General features: G+C 43.5%; 1 protein-coding gene and 1 long non-coding RNA gene across 8 annotated transcripts in view; one reads left to right on the top strand and one right to left on the bottom strand.

The window, feature by feature from the left end:
* Calr4 (calreticulin 4) overlaps nt 1-16,614 on the top strand; it is a 36,567-nt gene that overhangs the window by 4,952 nt on the left and 15,001 nt on the right. Inside the window, exons 1-3 of one of the 7 annotated variants that reach the window (XM_017319911.2) lie at nt 4,098-4,234; nt 12,410-12,511; nt 15,414-15,617. In XM_017319911.2, the coding sequence (XP_017175400.1) occupies nt 15,584-15,617 (34 nt within the window). In that variant the 5' untranslated portion in view covers nt 4,098-4,234; nt 12,410-12,511; nt 15,414-15,583. Of the gene's footprint in view, nt 1-4,097; nt 4,235-11,120; nt 11,240-11,518; nt 12,512-15,413; nt 15,618-16,614 lie in introns of those variants that run through there. The other 6 variants (NM_001285896.1, XM_030253072.1, NM_001285898.1 and 3 more) reach the window with 6 other exon arrangements.
* Nucleotides 726-16,614, bottom strand: part of Gm40225 — a 56,234-nt gene continuing 40,345 nt past the window's right edge. The window contains exon 3 of the long non-coding RNA XR_868003.2: nt 726-1,572. This is a non-coding gene — a long non-coding RNA (predicted gene, 40225). The remainder of the gene's footprint in view (nt 1,573-16,614) is intronic.

The following is a 16,614-nucleotide window of genomic DNA, read 5'->3' on the forward strand; positions in this document are numbered from 1 at the left end:
GCAGTATAGAAAAGCAGTCGGGAGACAAAGGATGATCTGAGTAGTGTCTTCCATTTCAGTTAGGAAGGCCAGTATCTGGCTCAGCAGAGGGGTGGAGCTGAAGCCTGACTACAGGAAGCCAAAAAGTAGATGAAAGAGTAGGGTGTGAATAGAAGGGTGTGGGTTACATTTTGGAAAATCCTGCCAGGAAGGAGTGGAGCTCAGGTAGATAATTTGGAATGCAAAGTCCAGTTTCAGTGGACAGACAGTGAGAGCTTTACAAAAGGGCACTGAGAGGCACAAAGATGTTGGAACCTCATCACTTTCAGCTACGATAGCTATACCTGACTGAGCCTTTGGCACACACTGGAAGTTCTCAAGTAAGTAGAGAAAGCTGAGTGTGCTGGTGCCTGCCTGTAATTCCAGCACTTAGGAAGAGGACAGAGTCCCAGTTATCTTTGGAAACAGCAAGTTTGAGATGGGTCTGGGCTATATGAGACCCAAATAAGTGAATAAGTAAATAAGAAGTTTTAAAGTTTAGAAAAGTGATTAGCCTAAATATTTAAATATACCTAATGTTATATAAAAATGTACAAAATTATATGTAAGGTATATTTTGTCATTGTGTAATATATGTCTATGCATAGGAAGAATAATAGAAGAAAATATGCCAAAATGCAATTTGCATTTTAGTAATAAGTTAATAAAGGACAGACAGATGGTTTTACCTTTATTTTTTTCTATAACAAACTTATGATTTTAATTATAGAAAGCAAAATATCTGTAATCCCTTCACTGAGTAGGTAGAGGAAGGAAGATCAGGAGTTCAAAGCTAGTCTCAGCTACTTAGCAAGTTCAAGGTCAAACTAGGCTACAGAAGAACCTAAAGTAAGAAAAGAAAAACCAAAACCTCACCAAAGGGGAGAAAAAAATAAACAAATGCCCAATTTCCTGCATTCCACCCAGTCTGCTCTAGCTCAGCTGCACCTGATACCTTGAGTAATGGTGACTAAGCATGGTGTTCCCTAGGCACGATGCTGCCGAGCCTCAGTTCACCTCTGCAAAGTAGTTCTTCATTTAAAGCCCACAGAAGCCAAAGAGGCCATGTGGGTGGCTACTGAAGTGGCAAGTGTAGAATTTGAATCCAGGACCACAGAATTTCAAAACTCATTTTTCTTGTACCACTTTGGCTGTCCTCCACTGCCTCTACCCCCATGGGCCAAGTAAGCCAGAGGCCTTCCAGCTTGGCAGTTTTCAAGAAAGGACATCTTACATACTTTTGATGTCAAAAGCAAAAGGGTCTGGAAAGGTCATCTAATCCAAAAGCCTCCGTGAGGCAGATACAGATACAGGTCCTTGCTTTCTACTTTCCTTTAGAGTACTCCAGGCCACAGAACATCACAGAACTGAGAGGGTGTGGAGCCCTTAGAAGGCACCTTCTTTGTAGAGATGGGGAAACTGAGTCCCAGAGAGGTAAGGTCACTTCCCCAAAGTTCCACAATGCATGGTAGCAGAGGATCTTGTCAAGCCCAGGTCTTGTTTCTTCATAAAGCATTCGGTGGTCACTGTGGAAGGCCGCCAAGTGTCCTGTGGCTGCGGACAATAATACCAGTGACCGTTGGAACAACATGAGCATGTAGAAACCCAGAACTTTCCCAGGGACTGGCACATTACTGTAGGCAGGAGTGTTGACAGAGAAAATGGGAGGATCATCAGACTGACAACACAGACAGATATGGAGGGAAAGCTAATTACCACAGCAGCCACCATTGTGGGGATATAAAAATCTGGGGGAAAGAAACTGGAATTCCAATGAGGGTCTGAATGATGCAGGAGTCACAAGGTATGTACGCGTGTGAATGTTAATTCTGTTAGCTCTCAGACTTGTCTATGAAAACTTGGCTGGAGAGACATTCTTACACAAAGGGCCTTTGTACCCAGCTGGCATAGACACACTGGGGACAGCCCAGCAGGACTGAGGAACACCCTGCTGCTCAGGCCTCCGACTGATAAGCAATTGAGACCATCTGTGAATCAGGGACACTTGGACATGCTGAGCCCGGGGAAGAATCGCCCTGGACAGATGCCCGAACCAAAGGGACCTGGTCCAGCTGGCCTTTCCAGAGCTCAAGTACAAACGGCTGGCGAGGATCGCTCTGGAGGCTGCAGGAGTGAGGAGGCAAGAGTGGGGCCTTGGATGTGTGAGAATTCAAGTTCTGGTTCTGCCATTTGCTCAGTGGGTGACTGTGTGTAATTTACTAATCTCGCTATTTTTCTTCTTTTATTTTTAAATTTATTTTTGTGGTCAATCAAACCCAGCATCTTGCATGTGCCAGGCTCTGAAGCTAATCTGTGTCCCTGGCCCCCTTACTTGTCAGTTTGCATAGGACAGGGCTGATCGTCCTGACTTTCATGTGGCTGCAGTGAAAGCCCGGGGACTGCGTGCTCTGGGGTAGAGCTCTCATTCCCATGCCTTTTCTGTGGTACTCTGCTGCTGCAGCCACTTAGAACACGCCTCACTCTCCTCAACCGGTCACCTCATCCAACCCTATCCCAGCACAGAGGCTGGCTACCCTGTCTCAACTAATAACTTAGCACCTCTTGATTTTCTTCATAAAATTATAATTTCCCTGCTATTATATTACACATTGTATCTCTATATTATCTTGTTTAAACTTTGTCATCTTACTCTTCAGTCAGCATATAAACTCCACAAAGGAAGAGACTTTATTATTTTTTATCACCCAGTACATATTAAGTCTCATAAATAAATGAGTCAGTAGAGGGAAGAAGGGAGGAACTCTGTTTACAAAAGAAAAAAATAAAAGTTGTCAGCTGGGCGGTGGTGACGCACGTCTTTAATCCTGGCACTCAGGAGGCAGAGGCAACTTGAGGAGGAAACAGTTTATTTCATCTTACACTTAAATATCACAGTCCATCACGGAAAGAAATCAAGGCAGGAAGTGGGGCAGAGGCTGTGGAGGAGTGCTGCTTGCCGGCTTCCTCCTTCTGGCTTCCTCACTTTGCTTTCTTACACATCCCAAGACCACCAGCCCAGGAGTGGCCCCTCCCACAATGGGTTGGGCCTTCCCATATCAATCCCTAGTTAAGAAAATGTTCCATAGACTTCCCTTTAGGCCAATCTTATGGAGGCATTTTCTCAGTTGAGGCTCCTCTTCCCAGAGAGCCTAGCTTCCGTCAAGTTGACAAAAACCAAAACCAAACCCAGAACGAGATAGAGGGTCTGGACAGTTTGTTCTGTTAATAAGGCCCTTGTGCAAGTTTGCATGGGAACCAGAGTTTGGGGAGCCCCCAGAAACAATGTAACTAGGGGTGGGGGTGGTTTGGAGACAGGCACATCTCTGAGGCTCATTAACCAGTCAACCTAGCTGAATTCATGACTTCTGTGTTCAGTGAGAGAACCTGTTTTGAAAAGTAGTGCACACAGAAATACATGCATATCCACACACAAATATCTACATACATCATGCAGACATAAACACACACCAAAAAAAAAAAGAGGTGAAGCTGCTCCTATCTTTTCCCTTGTTCAGTGTGGTCTTTCTGATCGGATTATTTGATTGAAAAATAAAAACAGAGTAAAGGATGTGAGAGTAGGCTGTACTGAAGTTTTGGGATTAACATGTCATTAATTAATTAATATGTCTTAATTAATATGTCATTTGCCAATTGTAATTCAGTCACCTGAATAATTTGCCTTAACATTTTTTTTCTCTTTAAATTCCAGTAAGTGTTTATATGTGTCTATATGCCTTCATCTCCACCACGGGAGAAAATCATTAAGTGATGTCGAGGGTACAGTTCAGTATCAGAGCACTTGCCTGGAATGTATAGTGACCTGTAATCAATCCCCAGCATATCACACACACACACACACACACACACACACACACACATACACACGCGCGCACGCGCGCGCATTATTAAGCTATACATTTCTAGTTCATCTATTTCAATAAAACAAATGTTATGCTCTAGTTCAACCACGTTAGGGGTGGGACAATGGCTCAGAGAGTAAAGTGCTTGCTAGGGAAACTGAGGCCCCGAGTTGTGAGGGCGAGGGATATTTCCTAGTATACATAGAAAAAAACCTCACTTTTTTTTTTCTTTAAGAAGGTTGAGCTGGAGCTATCAGTTGGTGATAAAGGGCTTGCCTTGGCCCCGAGATTTGGTCCCCAGCACAGGAAAAATATCAGTAAAACCATTAACAACATACAGCAACAACAACTAAAGAGTAAGAGACCATGACTTCCAGAGGGGTAAGGGGTATTACCCTGGTGGGATTGCTGGGAGGGAAGAGAAACGGAAAGTGTGTAATTACATTGTAAAAATATTAGCAATAGCCCTCTCTAGGAGGAGATCAACCTTGCTGTGCTCTTGTTTCTCTTGGACTTTCTGTATGTTGCACGATACCTGATTTTACCTTGGGAAAACTCAGGCAATAGAAAATAAGAAAAGCAAGTACTTTACCCCTGCCCTGCCCCTGTGAAACAGTGAGCCCTGGAGGGGCTCTCAGGAGAGCAGGAGTGGGGTTCTGGAATCATGCCTCGCTCTCACTTACTTTCTTGGTATCTGGAGATGTGTGTCTGGACAGCACAGGCCAGGCATTCTCTATTTAGTGAGTATCCACCATCTTGTCTAGTATAATCAGACAGTATTATTTAATGTGCATTTCGTTGTTTGTTGTTGTTGTTTTGGGGGCTTTTGGCTGGTTGGTTTTTGAGATAGAGTCTCACTATGTAGCCCTGGCTGGCATAGATTTACTATACAGACCATGCTGGTCTTGAACTCACAGTGATCTATCTGCCCACCTTTGCCTCCTGAATGTGGGGACTGAAGGCAGGAGCCACCATGTAGTCTGCACACTTTCTCAGTAAACTTAACTCTCTGTCCCCTAGGGAATGCTGCTTCAGAAATGACAGGCTCCGGGGCTGGGAATGCTTAGCTGACAAAGTGACTACTTGGGAGCAACATTCCTGAATGGAGGGACTCTAGACACTCTCACTCACGAGACAAATAATTCATTCTTTTTTGTATTTATGTACATAATGTGGGGGTTATCCATATGCCATGGCAAGAGTCTAGCGGTCAGAGGACAACTTGCAGAAGTTCATTCTCTTGTTCCCAGAATTGAGCTCAGACTAATAGACTTGGTGGCTATGTTTTTAGCCCTTGAGCCATCTCACTAGACTAAAAATTATTTTTTATTGTTTTAATCGTGTCAGTTGGATAGACACTACTGTATTCTTATTTCTTTCTGAGGTTTTCTTTTGTTTTGGTATATTGGTTTCTTGGAATATAGTCCAGGTTGGCTTTGAACTCATGATTCCTGCCCCAGTCATCCTAGCAGCACCTGGTTACCTAGAGAGTTTAGGTGTAGTCTTTTAGAGATGAAGACGCCGACTGAGCAAGTGAGCCACCCCATTATGATCCCATTCAGATCCCATTCAGGAGCTGGTGTTTCACTGGGGGTAAAGTCCTTAACTGTAGAGAGCTAAGCACTTAGGGCAGATCTGTGGAGAAACTTCAGAATTAGACCCACAGCCTAATACCGGCTTGATTCTTTATCAAAGTTTAAATTTTAGGCCATGGCTGGTCATCTCAAATGTACTGCTATTAAGCCTGATGTTCAATCCCCCGGACCCCCACGGTGGAAGGAGAGAATCAACTTTTACTTGTGTGGTAATCAAATGCCACCCCCTACTCTCTCCATTTTAAAATAAACGTAAAAATAAAAGGGTTAAAATCAGAGAAGTCAGGATCTTCTGCGGTGTCTAGAATTTTCCATGGAAGGCTAAGAGTAGACATGAGCTAGGCACAGTGGTGCACACAGTAATTCTAGCACTCAGAGAGGAGACGTAGAAGGATCATGATTTTGAGGTCAGCTTGGGTCACTAAGGAAGACTGGGGGAGGGGAGGGGAGAGAGAGAGAGAATAGAGAAAAAGACATACATATACACCTAGAAAGAGAGGTTATCATAAAAATTCTCTGTAGAGTACAATCTAACAGTATTGAATAAATAGAGCAAATGTGTATTTTTATCTAATTATGCAAGCTTATAATGGATTTTTTTGTCTCCACTGGGAAAAGAGCATTTTTATCTTCAAATCAAATGCATTCATATTATTTTGCCTCTAATGTTATGTATCTCTCTGATGTTATGTCATTGTTGATGTCATATCACACACACACACAATGCAAATACAACCTCCTGTAGTTTATTGAGCCCATCCCTGTGTTGCAGTGCTATTTTTAAAGATTCTCCCAGAAACCCTTTCTATGGATGAACAACCGAGTCTCAAGACAGTAAACCTATCTCTGTAGTTGGCGGAGCAGAATCTTTTGCAGGAGCAGCTATGGGAGGAATTACAGTTGTGTGACCTCCGTGCCTTTCTATATCTGCACGGGCTTGAGGAAGATTGCATCCGTTTATCAGTTAGATGTGCCAGCTCCTGAACACATTACTTTTTGTTAGAGTGCTCTCTGGAGGTAAATATTTGGCCAATTTATAGGGAAGATTTAGCAGGTAGAAGAAGAGCTGGCAGCCTCCAACGTCAGCTAATGCACTGCTCCTCCCCTCCCCCGCATCCTCTCCCTCTCTGGTCTTTTGATGTGCAACCTTTCTGTTCAGAACACCCACGCTTCTTCTTCCTGCCATTTCAGTTCTTCGGTTTTGCTTTTTCCCAAGCCCTCCCTGATGGGCAGTAGCCTGTGATTTGTAGAATCTCATCACCCGTGCTGCCCTCTGCTTCCATGCTTCACTCCTCTGGTTACTGTTGCTTACTGGAAGGTCTCTTCCATCAGACTCCCTGAATTCCCTGAGGTTCATAGGTTCTTGAAGAGGACCTGTCAGATTCCTGTCTGCATGCAAGGTGCCTGAGGCAAAGCAAATGCTCAATAAATGTTTGCAGAAGACCTCACTCTAGTATCAGATCTGCAACTTTGAACTAAGTGTCCACCAAAAGGTGACTTCCTTCTATGGACCTCAGTTTCCCTATCTGCAATATGTAAAAGCTAAAGTAAATGACCAGTTAGTCATTCTAGCCTAAGCCTTTTTTGATATTTAGATGTTATAAAATTAAGAAGGAAACCATGGTGTATTTAAGTAGGACTTTATTACTTATATGGCATTGTTTTCCTAAGGAGAAGCTATTATTTTTAACTACTTATTTAGTTCCTATGTATGTGTCTCAGTGTGTGTATGTGTACCATGTGTGTGAAAGAGCCTGAAGAGGTCAGAAGCAGTATCTCATCCCCTAGAACTGGAGTTACAAATGGTCGTGGGCCACCACGTGGGTGCTGGAAAACAAGCATAGCTCCTCTGGAAGAGCAGCAGATGCCCTTAACTGCTGACCATTTTTCTAGACCCAAGAGAAGCTCCTTATTTTGATATGACTTAAATTATGTCAGGTATGGCTTATATCAGTACTCTTCACCTTAAAAGATAATTAAGATTGTGAACTTTGAAATTCTGTTTTAATCTCTTCTACCATGGAGCTCAAGGCTCATGATACAAGGTACAACTCATTGAACGCATTTGTTGGGCTCAGTCAACATTTGTCAAGTGAGTGGATAGGAACTGACAATGCAATGGCTTAGACAAAAGGCACCACCATGCCATCTCTTCACTCGTTCAGCAAGGATCTTGGCGGTCTACTCTGTGTTACACACGGGACACAATGGTCAGCACAATAACCATAGAGCACAGGAAATATAGACATTGTTCAAATCATACACAAATTATAGAACATTACATGATTGACCTATTATTAAGTACCCACTTTTTAGGTTATAACGGGCTTTTCACATGTATGGCTTCAAGGGAAGTTATAGAGTCCAGGGCTTGAAAGTACAGACTTCAGTGTTGCATAGACCTGGATGCAAACCTGGCTTGCTCTCTTACTCATAAACTGGGCTCTTGAGCGAGATTTTGAATTTCAGTTTCTTCAACTTTAATGGAAAAAAAAATAGGGCATTCATCACGGGGCTATTATGAGAACGCAGGGAGAGAGCATGCACACCCTTCAGCACAATGCCTGACATATGGCTGCTAAGTAGTAGCTATTTTTTCTTTTTAAAATACCATTCATTTTTAAAAATCTTTTTTTAGTAGCTATTATTATAGTGCATTTTTTTCCATATAACACTTTTCTTCATCTCTTCCAGAGGAAAGACAGCTTTGAAATCAGACAGATTTAGGATCAGATCTCAAGTACAACATTTACTAGGTGTCCCAGTTTGAGTTATTGTTGCTGTAATGAAACACCATCACCAAAACCACTTGGGAAAGAAAGGGTTTATTTGGCTTATACTTCCACGTCACTATTCATCATCGGAGGAAGTCAGGACAGGAGCCTGGAGGCAGGGGCTGCTGCAGAAGCCATGGATGGTGCAGCATACTGGCTTGCTCTATATAGCTTGTTCATCCTGCTTTCTGATAAAACCCAGGAGTACCAGCCTGGAGGTAACCCCACCGCAATAGACTTGGCCCTCCCCCATAATTAAGAAAATGCCCTATAGATCTGTCTGCTTATATCCTAATCTTATGGACATATACTTTTAATTGGGGTTCCCTGCTCTCAGATGTGTCAAGATGACATAAAAGTAGCCAGCACACAAAGTACAAAGTGGAAATAACGATACAGAATCATCTGTGAGTATGGAGTGAAGCTTTCAGAAAACCACATGAGGACCTAACATATACTGACTTTCAATCTGTCTTTTGGCTTTTGTATCAATCCTTATCCTTCAGTGGCTTAATGATGATCAGAGAAGTAGGACCACTTTTTCTGAGCCACTAGGACTTCTGGGACCCCGCTATTAAGAGGGGGTAATAAACTCGCTCACCAAGACCTATTGAACCCTGAGACCCTGAGGGAAACAGGAAGACTTTGGAAAGTGTTGGGGGCTGGGAGAAGAATTTTAATTTCTCCCCTTTCTGGATGTTTTAAAACTTATTTGTTGGACTAGAGAGATGACTCAGCGGTTAAGAGCACTGACTACTCTTCCAAAAGTCCTGAGTTCAATTCCCAGCAACCACATTATGGCTCACAACCATCCATAAAGAGATCTGACACCCTCCTCTGGAGTATCTGAAGACAGCTACAGTGTACGTACATATAATAAATAAATAAATCTTAAAAAAAAACTTATTTGTTGTTTTCTTGGCAAACCAGGGTCATGTACATGCTAACCAAGTCCTCTAGCACCGAGCAACCCCCCTTTTTAATTTTAGGTAAGTTTATGATTTTTGGTTTTTTAATCTGAGAATTTAATCAACATGTATAAGATAGTTTAACAGGGGAAAAGCATATATTTATTTATTAAATATGTTTTTATCCTTATCACAGCATCCTTTCTGTTGCTATAAAACATCACACCCAAAACAACTTAAGGAGGAAAGAGCTTATGTGGCTGGTAGGTTACTGTCAATCATCAAGGAAGCCAAGGCAGGAACCCAAGACAGAAACCAGGGAAGAGTACTGCTTACGGATTCACACTCCACAGATGGCTCAGCCCGCTTTCCTATACAACCCAAGACCACCTCTCCTGGGTGGCACCACCTACAGTGGGCTAGGTTCTCTTGCATCTATCATTAACCAAGAAAATGCCCACAGACATGCTCACAGGCCAATCTGATGGAGGAAATACTTTTGTTGAGGTTCCCTCTTCCCAGGTGATTTTAGTTTGTGTCAAGGTGACAAAAACTAACCAGCGCATGCATTAAGTATGTAAGTATCTTTAAAAGGTTAATACAGATGCTATTTATTTATTTATTTATTTATTTATTTATTTATTTTTGGTTTTTCGAGACAGGGTTTCTCTGTATAGCCCTGGCTGTCCTGGAACTCACTTTGTAGACCAGGCTGGCCTTGAACTCAGAAATCCACCTGCCTCCGCCTCCCGAGTGCTGGGATTAAAGGCGTGCGTCACCTTTAATCACAGATGATTTTTTTAAAAGTATATTAATACAAGAGTCCTAAAGAAATGGCAAAACAATGGAAAGCTAGGTGGGATAGTGCACACCTGAGAGTCTAGCACTCCGAAGTCTGAAGCAGGACCGTTGGAAGGTCAAGGTAATTCTCAGTCAGGGCTACATGAAACTCAAACATTGAAAACAACTCCCCTCCCCCCAACAATCAATGAAGAAGTTATACAATCAATCCATGCACTGAATTAGACAAGTGGTAGTAAATTGTAAACTGAGGCAAGGTGGAGGAGCTCAGAGTGGGAAAGCAGATTGAGCGCAAGATAAAGATACTGTAACAAGGTCTGTGTGTACAGAGCCCCTCCACTTCAGCTTGCTGTCCGTAACAATGTTGCTTTCCTTTTGTATAGAGAAGACATTGGTCACATTCAAATCTCATTCCTGCTTTGGAGAAAGAATGAGAACTGAAAGATCTTGCACCTTCTCTTGTTTTTTCTTTCTTTTTAGAGTTTACATATTTTTTTATGTGTATGGTATTTTGCCTGCATGTTTGTCTCTGTACATACAGTGTCCATGGAGGACAGGATAGGACATTGGATCCCCTAGGACTGGAGTTACAGACAGTTGTAAGCTTCCATGTGGGTATTGGGAATCTAACCCAGGTCCTCTCTGCAAAAACAGCAAGTGCACTTACCAGCTGGCTACCTGCTCTTTTTTTTAAAGTGCTGTTAATTCAAAATGGGCATTATACCACAACAATGTATTTTTGGAATTCTCTCTCTCTCTCTCTCTCTCTCTCTCTCTCTCTCTCTCTCTCTCTCTTCCTCTGTCTCCTTCCCACTCTCATTTTTAAAATAGGATCCCACTGTATAGTCCCAGTAGTGTGTGCCTATCATCAGATATCTCACTGTATAGTCTTGATAGTGTGGTGCTATAATCTCAGAATTTAAGAATCTGAGCCAGGAGGATCATTATAAGTTTAAGGCCAGCTAAGGCTGCAGAGTGAAGGCCTGCCAACGAAAGGGCAGGAGACAGGAGACTGCTCAGTCAGTAAAGTACTTGCCATACTGCATGATGTCTTGAGTTCAATTCCCAATGCCTATGTAAAAGGTCAAGTATGGTGGCACGTACTTGCTATTATAGCACTGTGAGGCAGAGACAAGAGGGTCCCTGGGGCCTGCTGGCTCCCCAGTCTAGCCTAACCAGCAAGACCCAGGTTATGGTGAGGTGAGAAAGTCTGTCTCAAAAAGCAAAGACAACATCTCAACAACTGAGTAAGGATACCTGAGGATGTTGTCTGACCTCCACATGTAAGTAAATACTCAGGGAATGTGCACATCTAACTGCATTCATCCTAATACCTGCACACACACACATACACACACACATATGTATATGTATATATACTCACACACACACATATACACTCACACATGCACATAAGCTGGGTGTGGTGGTATTTATTGTCTGTAACTTCAGTACTCAGGAAGCAAAGACAGAGTAAGGATCAGGAGTTCAAAGCCAGCCTGGGCTGATATAAAAATAAAAAATTAGGAAGGCAAGCCCAAGCCCATGGGTTTCCTGAGAAGCAGCTGAGACATCAGAGCTGGGCCCTGCGTGAGAGGAACTGACAGTGGCCAGCTCCCAGTGTTCTCGCTGGCTGTGTGCTGATGTGAGGTTTTCCTGAGAAGATGCGAAGCATTGCCCTTACCTATGGGGCAGTGAGAGTTGAGAACCTCCCTTCAGAGGCAGGGAGGAGAGGAAATAAAGGCCTCCCTCAAAACCTCTTCTAGCTCAAGCTGCCAAATGGCTCTGGGACTCTGGGACTCGGGTTGGTCCCAGGAAGTGGAGTCAGCAACTCTGAGGAAGGGACTGGGCACCGAGTGTTTGGGTGGAATGCCAGCTCCTCAAAAGAATGCTTCTTTGTCCTCGTGCCATCCGTGCCAAAGCAAAACACATTTATCAGCAGTCGAAAACTGCAAGGGAGAGTCCATAGAGTTTAAGCAACAGAAAGGGGCCAGGAGAAATTGATTGTTCGTGATAATCATTACTAATTTAAGGAGTTTGAAATGTTTTGCTAGTCTCTTCCCTGAGGGAGCAGGTTTTACTATTTTACTTCACAAAGCATAAGTGTGTGCAAGGGCTTAGTCCTCAGGGGCTTATTTTCCATCTACTTTTGTGACTATAGCGCTTCTTGCCCTACAACCGCACCCTCCCAATGGCAGTTTTCAGGACTTAACCCCCGCGAATGCAGTGTTGGTGGAAAAGTGGCTCAGGTGCTTGGCATTTGAGCAGCTCCTCCTGACAGGACATAAATAGTGGGTTCCAGGTACTGTGTGGTAAGCGTGATTTCAGGAATATTCTGAGTCACCTGTTACTTTTTCCCTCTGCCCGTAGAACTTAATTAGCAATGGCAACTTGATTCATTTGAATGTGTTGGTTTTTTTTTTTTTCTCTCTCTCTCTCTCCTTTCTCCACAGATGGATGGACAAAACGGTGGGTACAATCTAAACATCAGTCAGATTACGGCCAATTCCAGCTAGCCTCGGGAAAATTTTATCAAGATAAAGAGAGAGATAAAGGTAAATTCTAGAATTCGGGGCCGTAATGATTGTATGACTTTAACTCGATTGCTTTTAATCCGTGATTACCAATTCATTTCTCTTACTGGATAGATAGATAAATAAATAAATAAAATGGGTGGAGCTGAACATGGTGGTGCACGCCTGTAACCCCCATACTCAGGAGATTGAAACATCCAGGTTGCGGCCACTTAGGGCTAAATGATGAGTTCCAGAGCAGGCTGGATTACAGAGTAAGACCCTGTCACAATCAAACACACACACACAAAAAATGTTAAGTAAAAAAGGGTAGTCTCGCCACAAAACTTATTATGCTTTGTAGCTGAATAATGGGTATTTTAAGCTGGCCTTTTGCATATCTTGTCTTTCATCTTTCTAACATTTTCACCAAGTGGTTATTAGTATCTTCCCAGTTTTTCAGAGGAGCCTCAGAAAGGTTTTCATATTTGCCCGAGGCTATACTCTACAGTTGAGGGGAACAGCTGAGGCTTGACTTGGATCTGACTCTAGGGACCGTGCTCATTACCACTAATGTGTGCTGTTTTCCCCAAACTCCTAGGATTTTACAAGTAGTGTTCTGTCCTGGAAACCTGAGAAAGCACTGCCAAACACCCAAATGTCTGTCTAGAGCAGCGTTTCGTGCCTCACTGACGAGCTGTAGAATTGGAGCACGTCTTTTTACTTCTCCAAGTGTTTGCTGTTAGACAAAGATAGCTATCACCTGCCATGTTCACTAGGCAGAGCTTTCGTAAAGGCCCAATAACACTGTGGAGGAAGGCTGAGCTCCAAGGACAAGGACTGGGGGCATGGGCTCTTGGTCTGAGAAAGCTTTTGTTCTATAAATAGACTTCATTGATCACCCCCTGGAGTGATTTCCCATCTTCCTCCATCTGGCTACTGTTGTGAATCTCATTTTCATATTTATTAAAGGGGGAGAATTATGAGCTGGTTTGAGCATTTTAAAATCTTGTTTAAATCCTTTCTGGAAAGTTGTGTTTAGAGGACAGAGATCTGGAGACTGAGCAGTTCCCAGGACGCCCGTGTCTTGGTACTGCAGCACAGGCAGTCTACATTGCCCCATCTCCTTATAGCCTGCCTTCTTGGTCCATCCGCTGCATTCCATACTCTGAAGCCCGTTAGACTCTGGAAGGACATTGCAGTAACAGTGAGACTGGCAGGGTGTGGCAGGGCAGAGGCGCAAAGCTTGACCTTCTGCAATCTGGCTCTTATAGCCCCTTAGAGGCCATGAGAGAAATAGGAAATACTCTTCAAAACGCAGACAGCTCCCAGCATGATGTCAGATATGAAAGTGTTTACCATAGAGCTTGGCATTCAAGAAATGCTTGAAACCTTGTCTGAATCAGGCCCTGTGCTCCTTCTCATAATTTAGCGTGGGTTTTTTTGTTTTTGTTTTTGTTTTTTAGTGTTTTAAAGACAGGGTCTTGTACAACTCAAGTTGTCCCTGGATTACCTGTCCCCTGCCTCCACCTCCCACGGGTTGGGGTATAGGTGTATGCCACCACATCCATCCTCGTTTAACACTTACTTATTGAGCGTTTCCACATGTCTGTCATTTGTGATTACACAATTGCAATTCCTTAGGAAGGATCTTTCTATTTGATTACTTTATATGGTTAGTCTAGAAAAGTTCTGGGGTCCTTGACAGCTCTGAGATTCACTGGAGGTTGGGGGCTTGGCACTAACAACTGCTTTAGTGATCTCTGTCACATGAAACCATTTCAATGACTTCACGACAAAGTGAAGAAACTGGTATAGCTCATCTTTCATTGTTACTGTGAGGGTTGAATACACACACCTGTGTGAATGAAAAAAAAAAAACCTGTCTGGTAGAGTTAAATGTTAAAGACTTGGGGGAATGACATGGGTAAAGGTGCTTGCTGAACAAGAGCGAAGACCTGAGTTCAAATCCCTAGAACCAAGGCCCGAGATGTGACTCAGCAGTTAAGAGCACTGGCTGATCTGACAGAGGACCCAGGTTTTCAGCACCTGTGACCTTCAGTCCTAGGGAATCCATTGCCCTTTTCTGACATCTGTAGGCACTATATTCATGTGGTGCATAGACATAAATGTAGACAAAACACCTATACACTGGTAAAATTAATAAATAAACCCCTATGGCCCATATTAAAAGGGCTGTGCCCTCCTGTATCCCTAGTGCTAGGTAGGGGTTGGTGCAGAGATGGGAGTATCACCGTGCTTACTGGATGCTTGCTCTAGGTCCAGTGAGAGACCCTGTCTCAAAGCACTAAGGCAGAGACGTCCAGGGAACTGGTGTCTCCCTCTGGTCTGTGTACGCAGAAGCATGCACATGTGTGCATGCAACACACACTCAATTTTTACAAGAGATAAATTATTTAGAGATTAAAATATTCAGTGAACTATAGTAATAATTATTATTTTTAATAACTGTTTAATAATGATCTGAGTGAACTCTGGGCCTCTTTCTGCTGTAGGCCTTATTTACCGCAGAACCTTATTCTGCTGCTTAGCCAGCCTCAGCCGGGCAGGGCCTTGGCTTGAAAGGCTGCAGAATGATCCTGAACTGTTTCTAGAAAATAAGTGATAGCATGATGCGATAGAACGTATCAATGTGGCTAAAACTCCCAGTCCGGTTCCGTCTTCGCTTCACAGCACGTTCAGATCGCTCTCCCTCCGCATGACTCAGCCTCCTCACTTATTAAACGGGCACAGTGCCCATTTTTTTTTTTCAGGGCTGCTCAGAGGCTCGGATGAGAAAATAGTGTAATGCTCTGTGCACAGCACCTGGCACACCATGTGTGTGAGGAAATACTGGAGCTTGGTTAAGTCAAATGCTGAGTCTCTCTAGGCACGTATGGGGAACTTGAGCCTGAAGCCTCAAGCGCATTCTTTCTGCTCTCAGGTCTCCAGACCACAGAAGATGCCAAGTTCTACGCCCTTTCCACCAGGTTTAAGCCATTCAGCAATGAGAATGAGACCTTGGTGGTTCAGTTTTCAGTAAAACACGAGCAAGGCATCGATTGCGGCGGTGGCTACGTGAAACTCTTTCCTGCCGCACTGAACCAGGAGGACATGCACTCAGAATCCCAGTATTACATCATGTTCGGTAAGCTCCCTGGGAGCGGCTGTTCTCAGCCCCTGGGATTTGTATAAGAAACCCCGTGGTGGTTGAAAAGACCTGAAACAGACAGTTGGTAATTCAATAGTTTCATATCCCTCGAGCACTAGGACTCTCTAGAGACCTGACAAGATGACATCCCTAAACCTGAATGTTAATAGAAATAGACCAACCACAGGTATCAGCGGCAAGTCTGTCATACATGGGGATACCCCAGTTCTTAGAAAAGGAGGTGCACAGGCCTACTGTAAGGCACTGCACTCAGACTCAGAAAGACAGCCACGGTCAGGGAAATTATTTTTCTTAAGCCTTTGTAAATGTCCGGAGTGTGACATCTGTAACTGGGTCTTCTTGAGGAGACCCAGCTTTTAGCCACAACCAACCTTGAATCCAGTTTTAACATGATATTGAGAAATCAGCAGACATCAAGCATTACGACTTCTAAAGTACAGATGAAGAATGTGGGTTAGACCAAAAGTTTTGTACAAAGTCAGTGAGAGGGTTATGCTGGACAGCAGGCACTAACATGCCCTTTAATTCCCTTCAGACACCTCCTTTCCCTGGCAGCCTCAGCTAGATCCCCTCCCCTCCCCTCTCCTTTTTCCTCCTTCCCTCCCCCACCTGGTCTTCGTTCTTTTTCAAATCCTTCTCTTCAGCTTCATTGCCCCCCTTTAAAATCTGTACCCTCTTTTTTTTCTTTTTGTTAAATCCACTCTCTCCACACACAAAGTCTCAGCCTGTAGTTCCAAACTCACCATATAGCCCAGGCTGGCTTCAAACCCACTGTGAGCCTCCTGCTTCGGCCTCCCATTATAGGTGCAAGCCCCCATACCTGCTTACAGTCCTTCTCTTATGCAGAGCAACATTTTGGGGTGTGTAAAGTGTCTGCTCCCACATCATCTTTGTATTTCCTTCTGAATCTGTACCATGCGTTACTGTCTCCATTTTGCAGATAAGGAAATCGAGGCAAGAAATTTGCTCAGCG

The sequence above is a fragment of the Mus musculus genome, chromosome 4, assembly GCF_000001635.26.
Source record: "Mus musculus strain C57BL/6J chromosome 4, GRCm38.p6 C57BL/6J".
Lineage (NCBI taxonomy): Eukaryota > Metazoa > Chordata > Mammalia > Rodentia > Muridae > Mus > Mus musculus.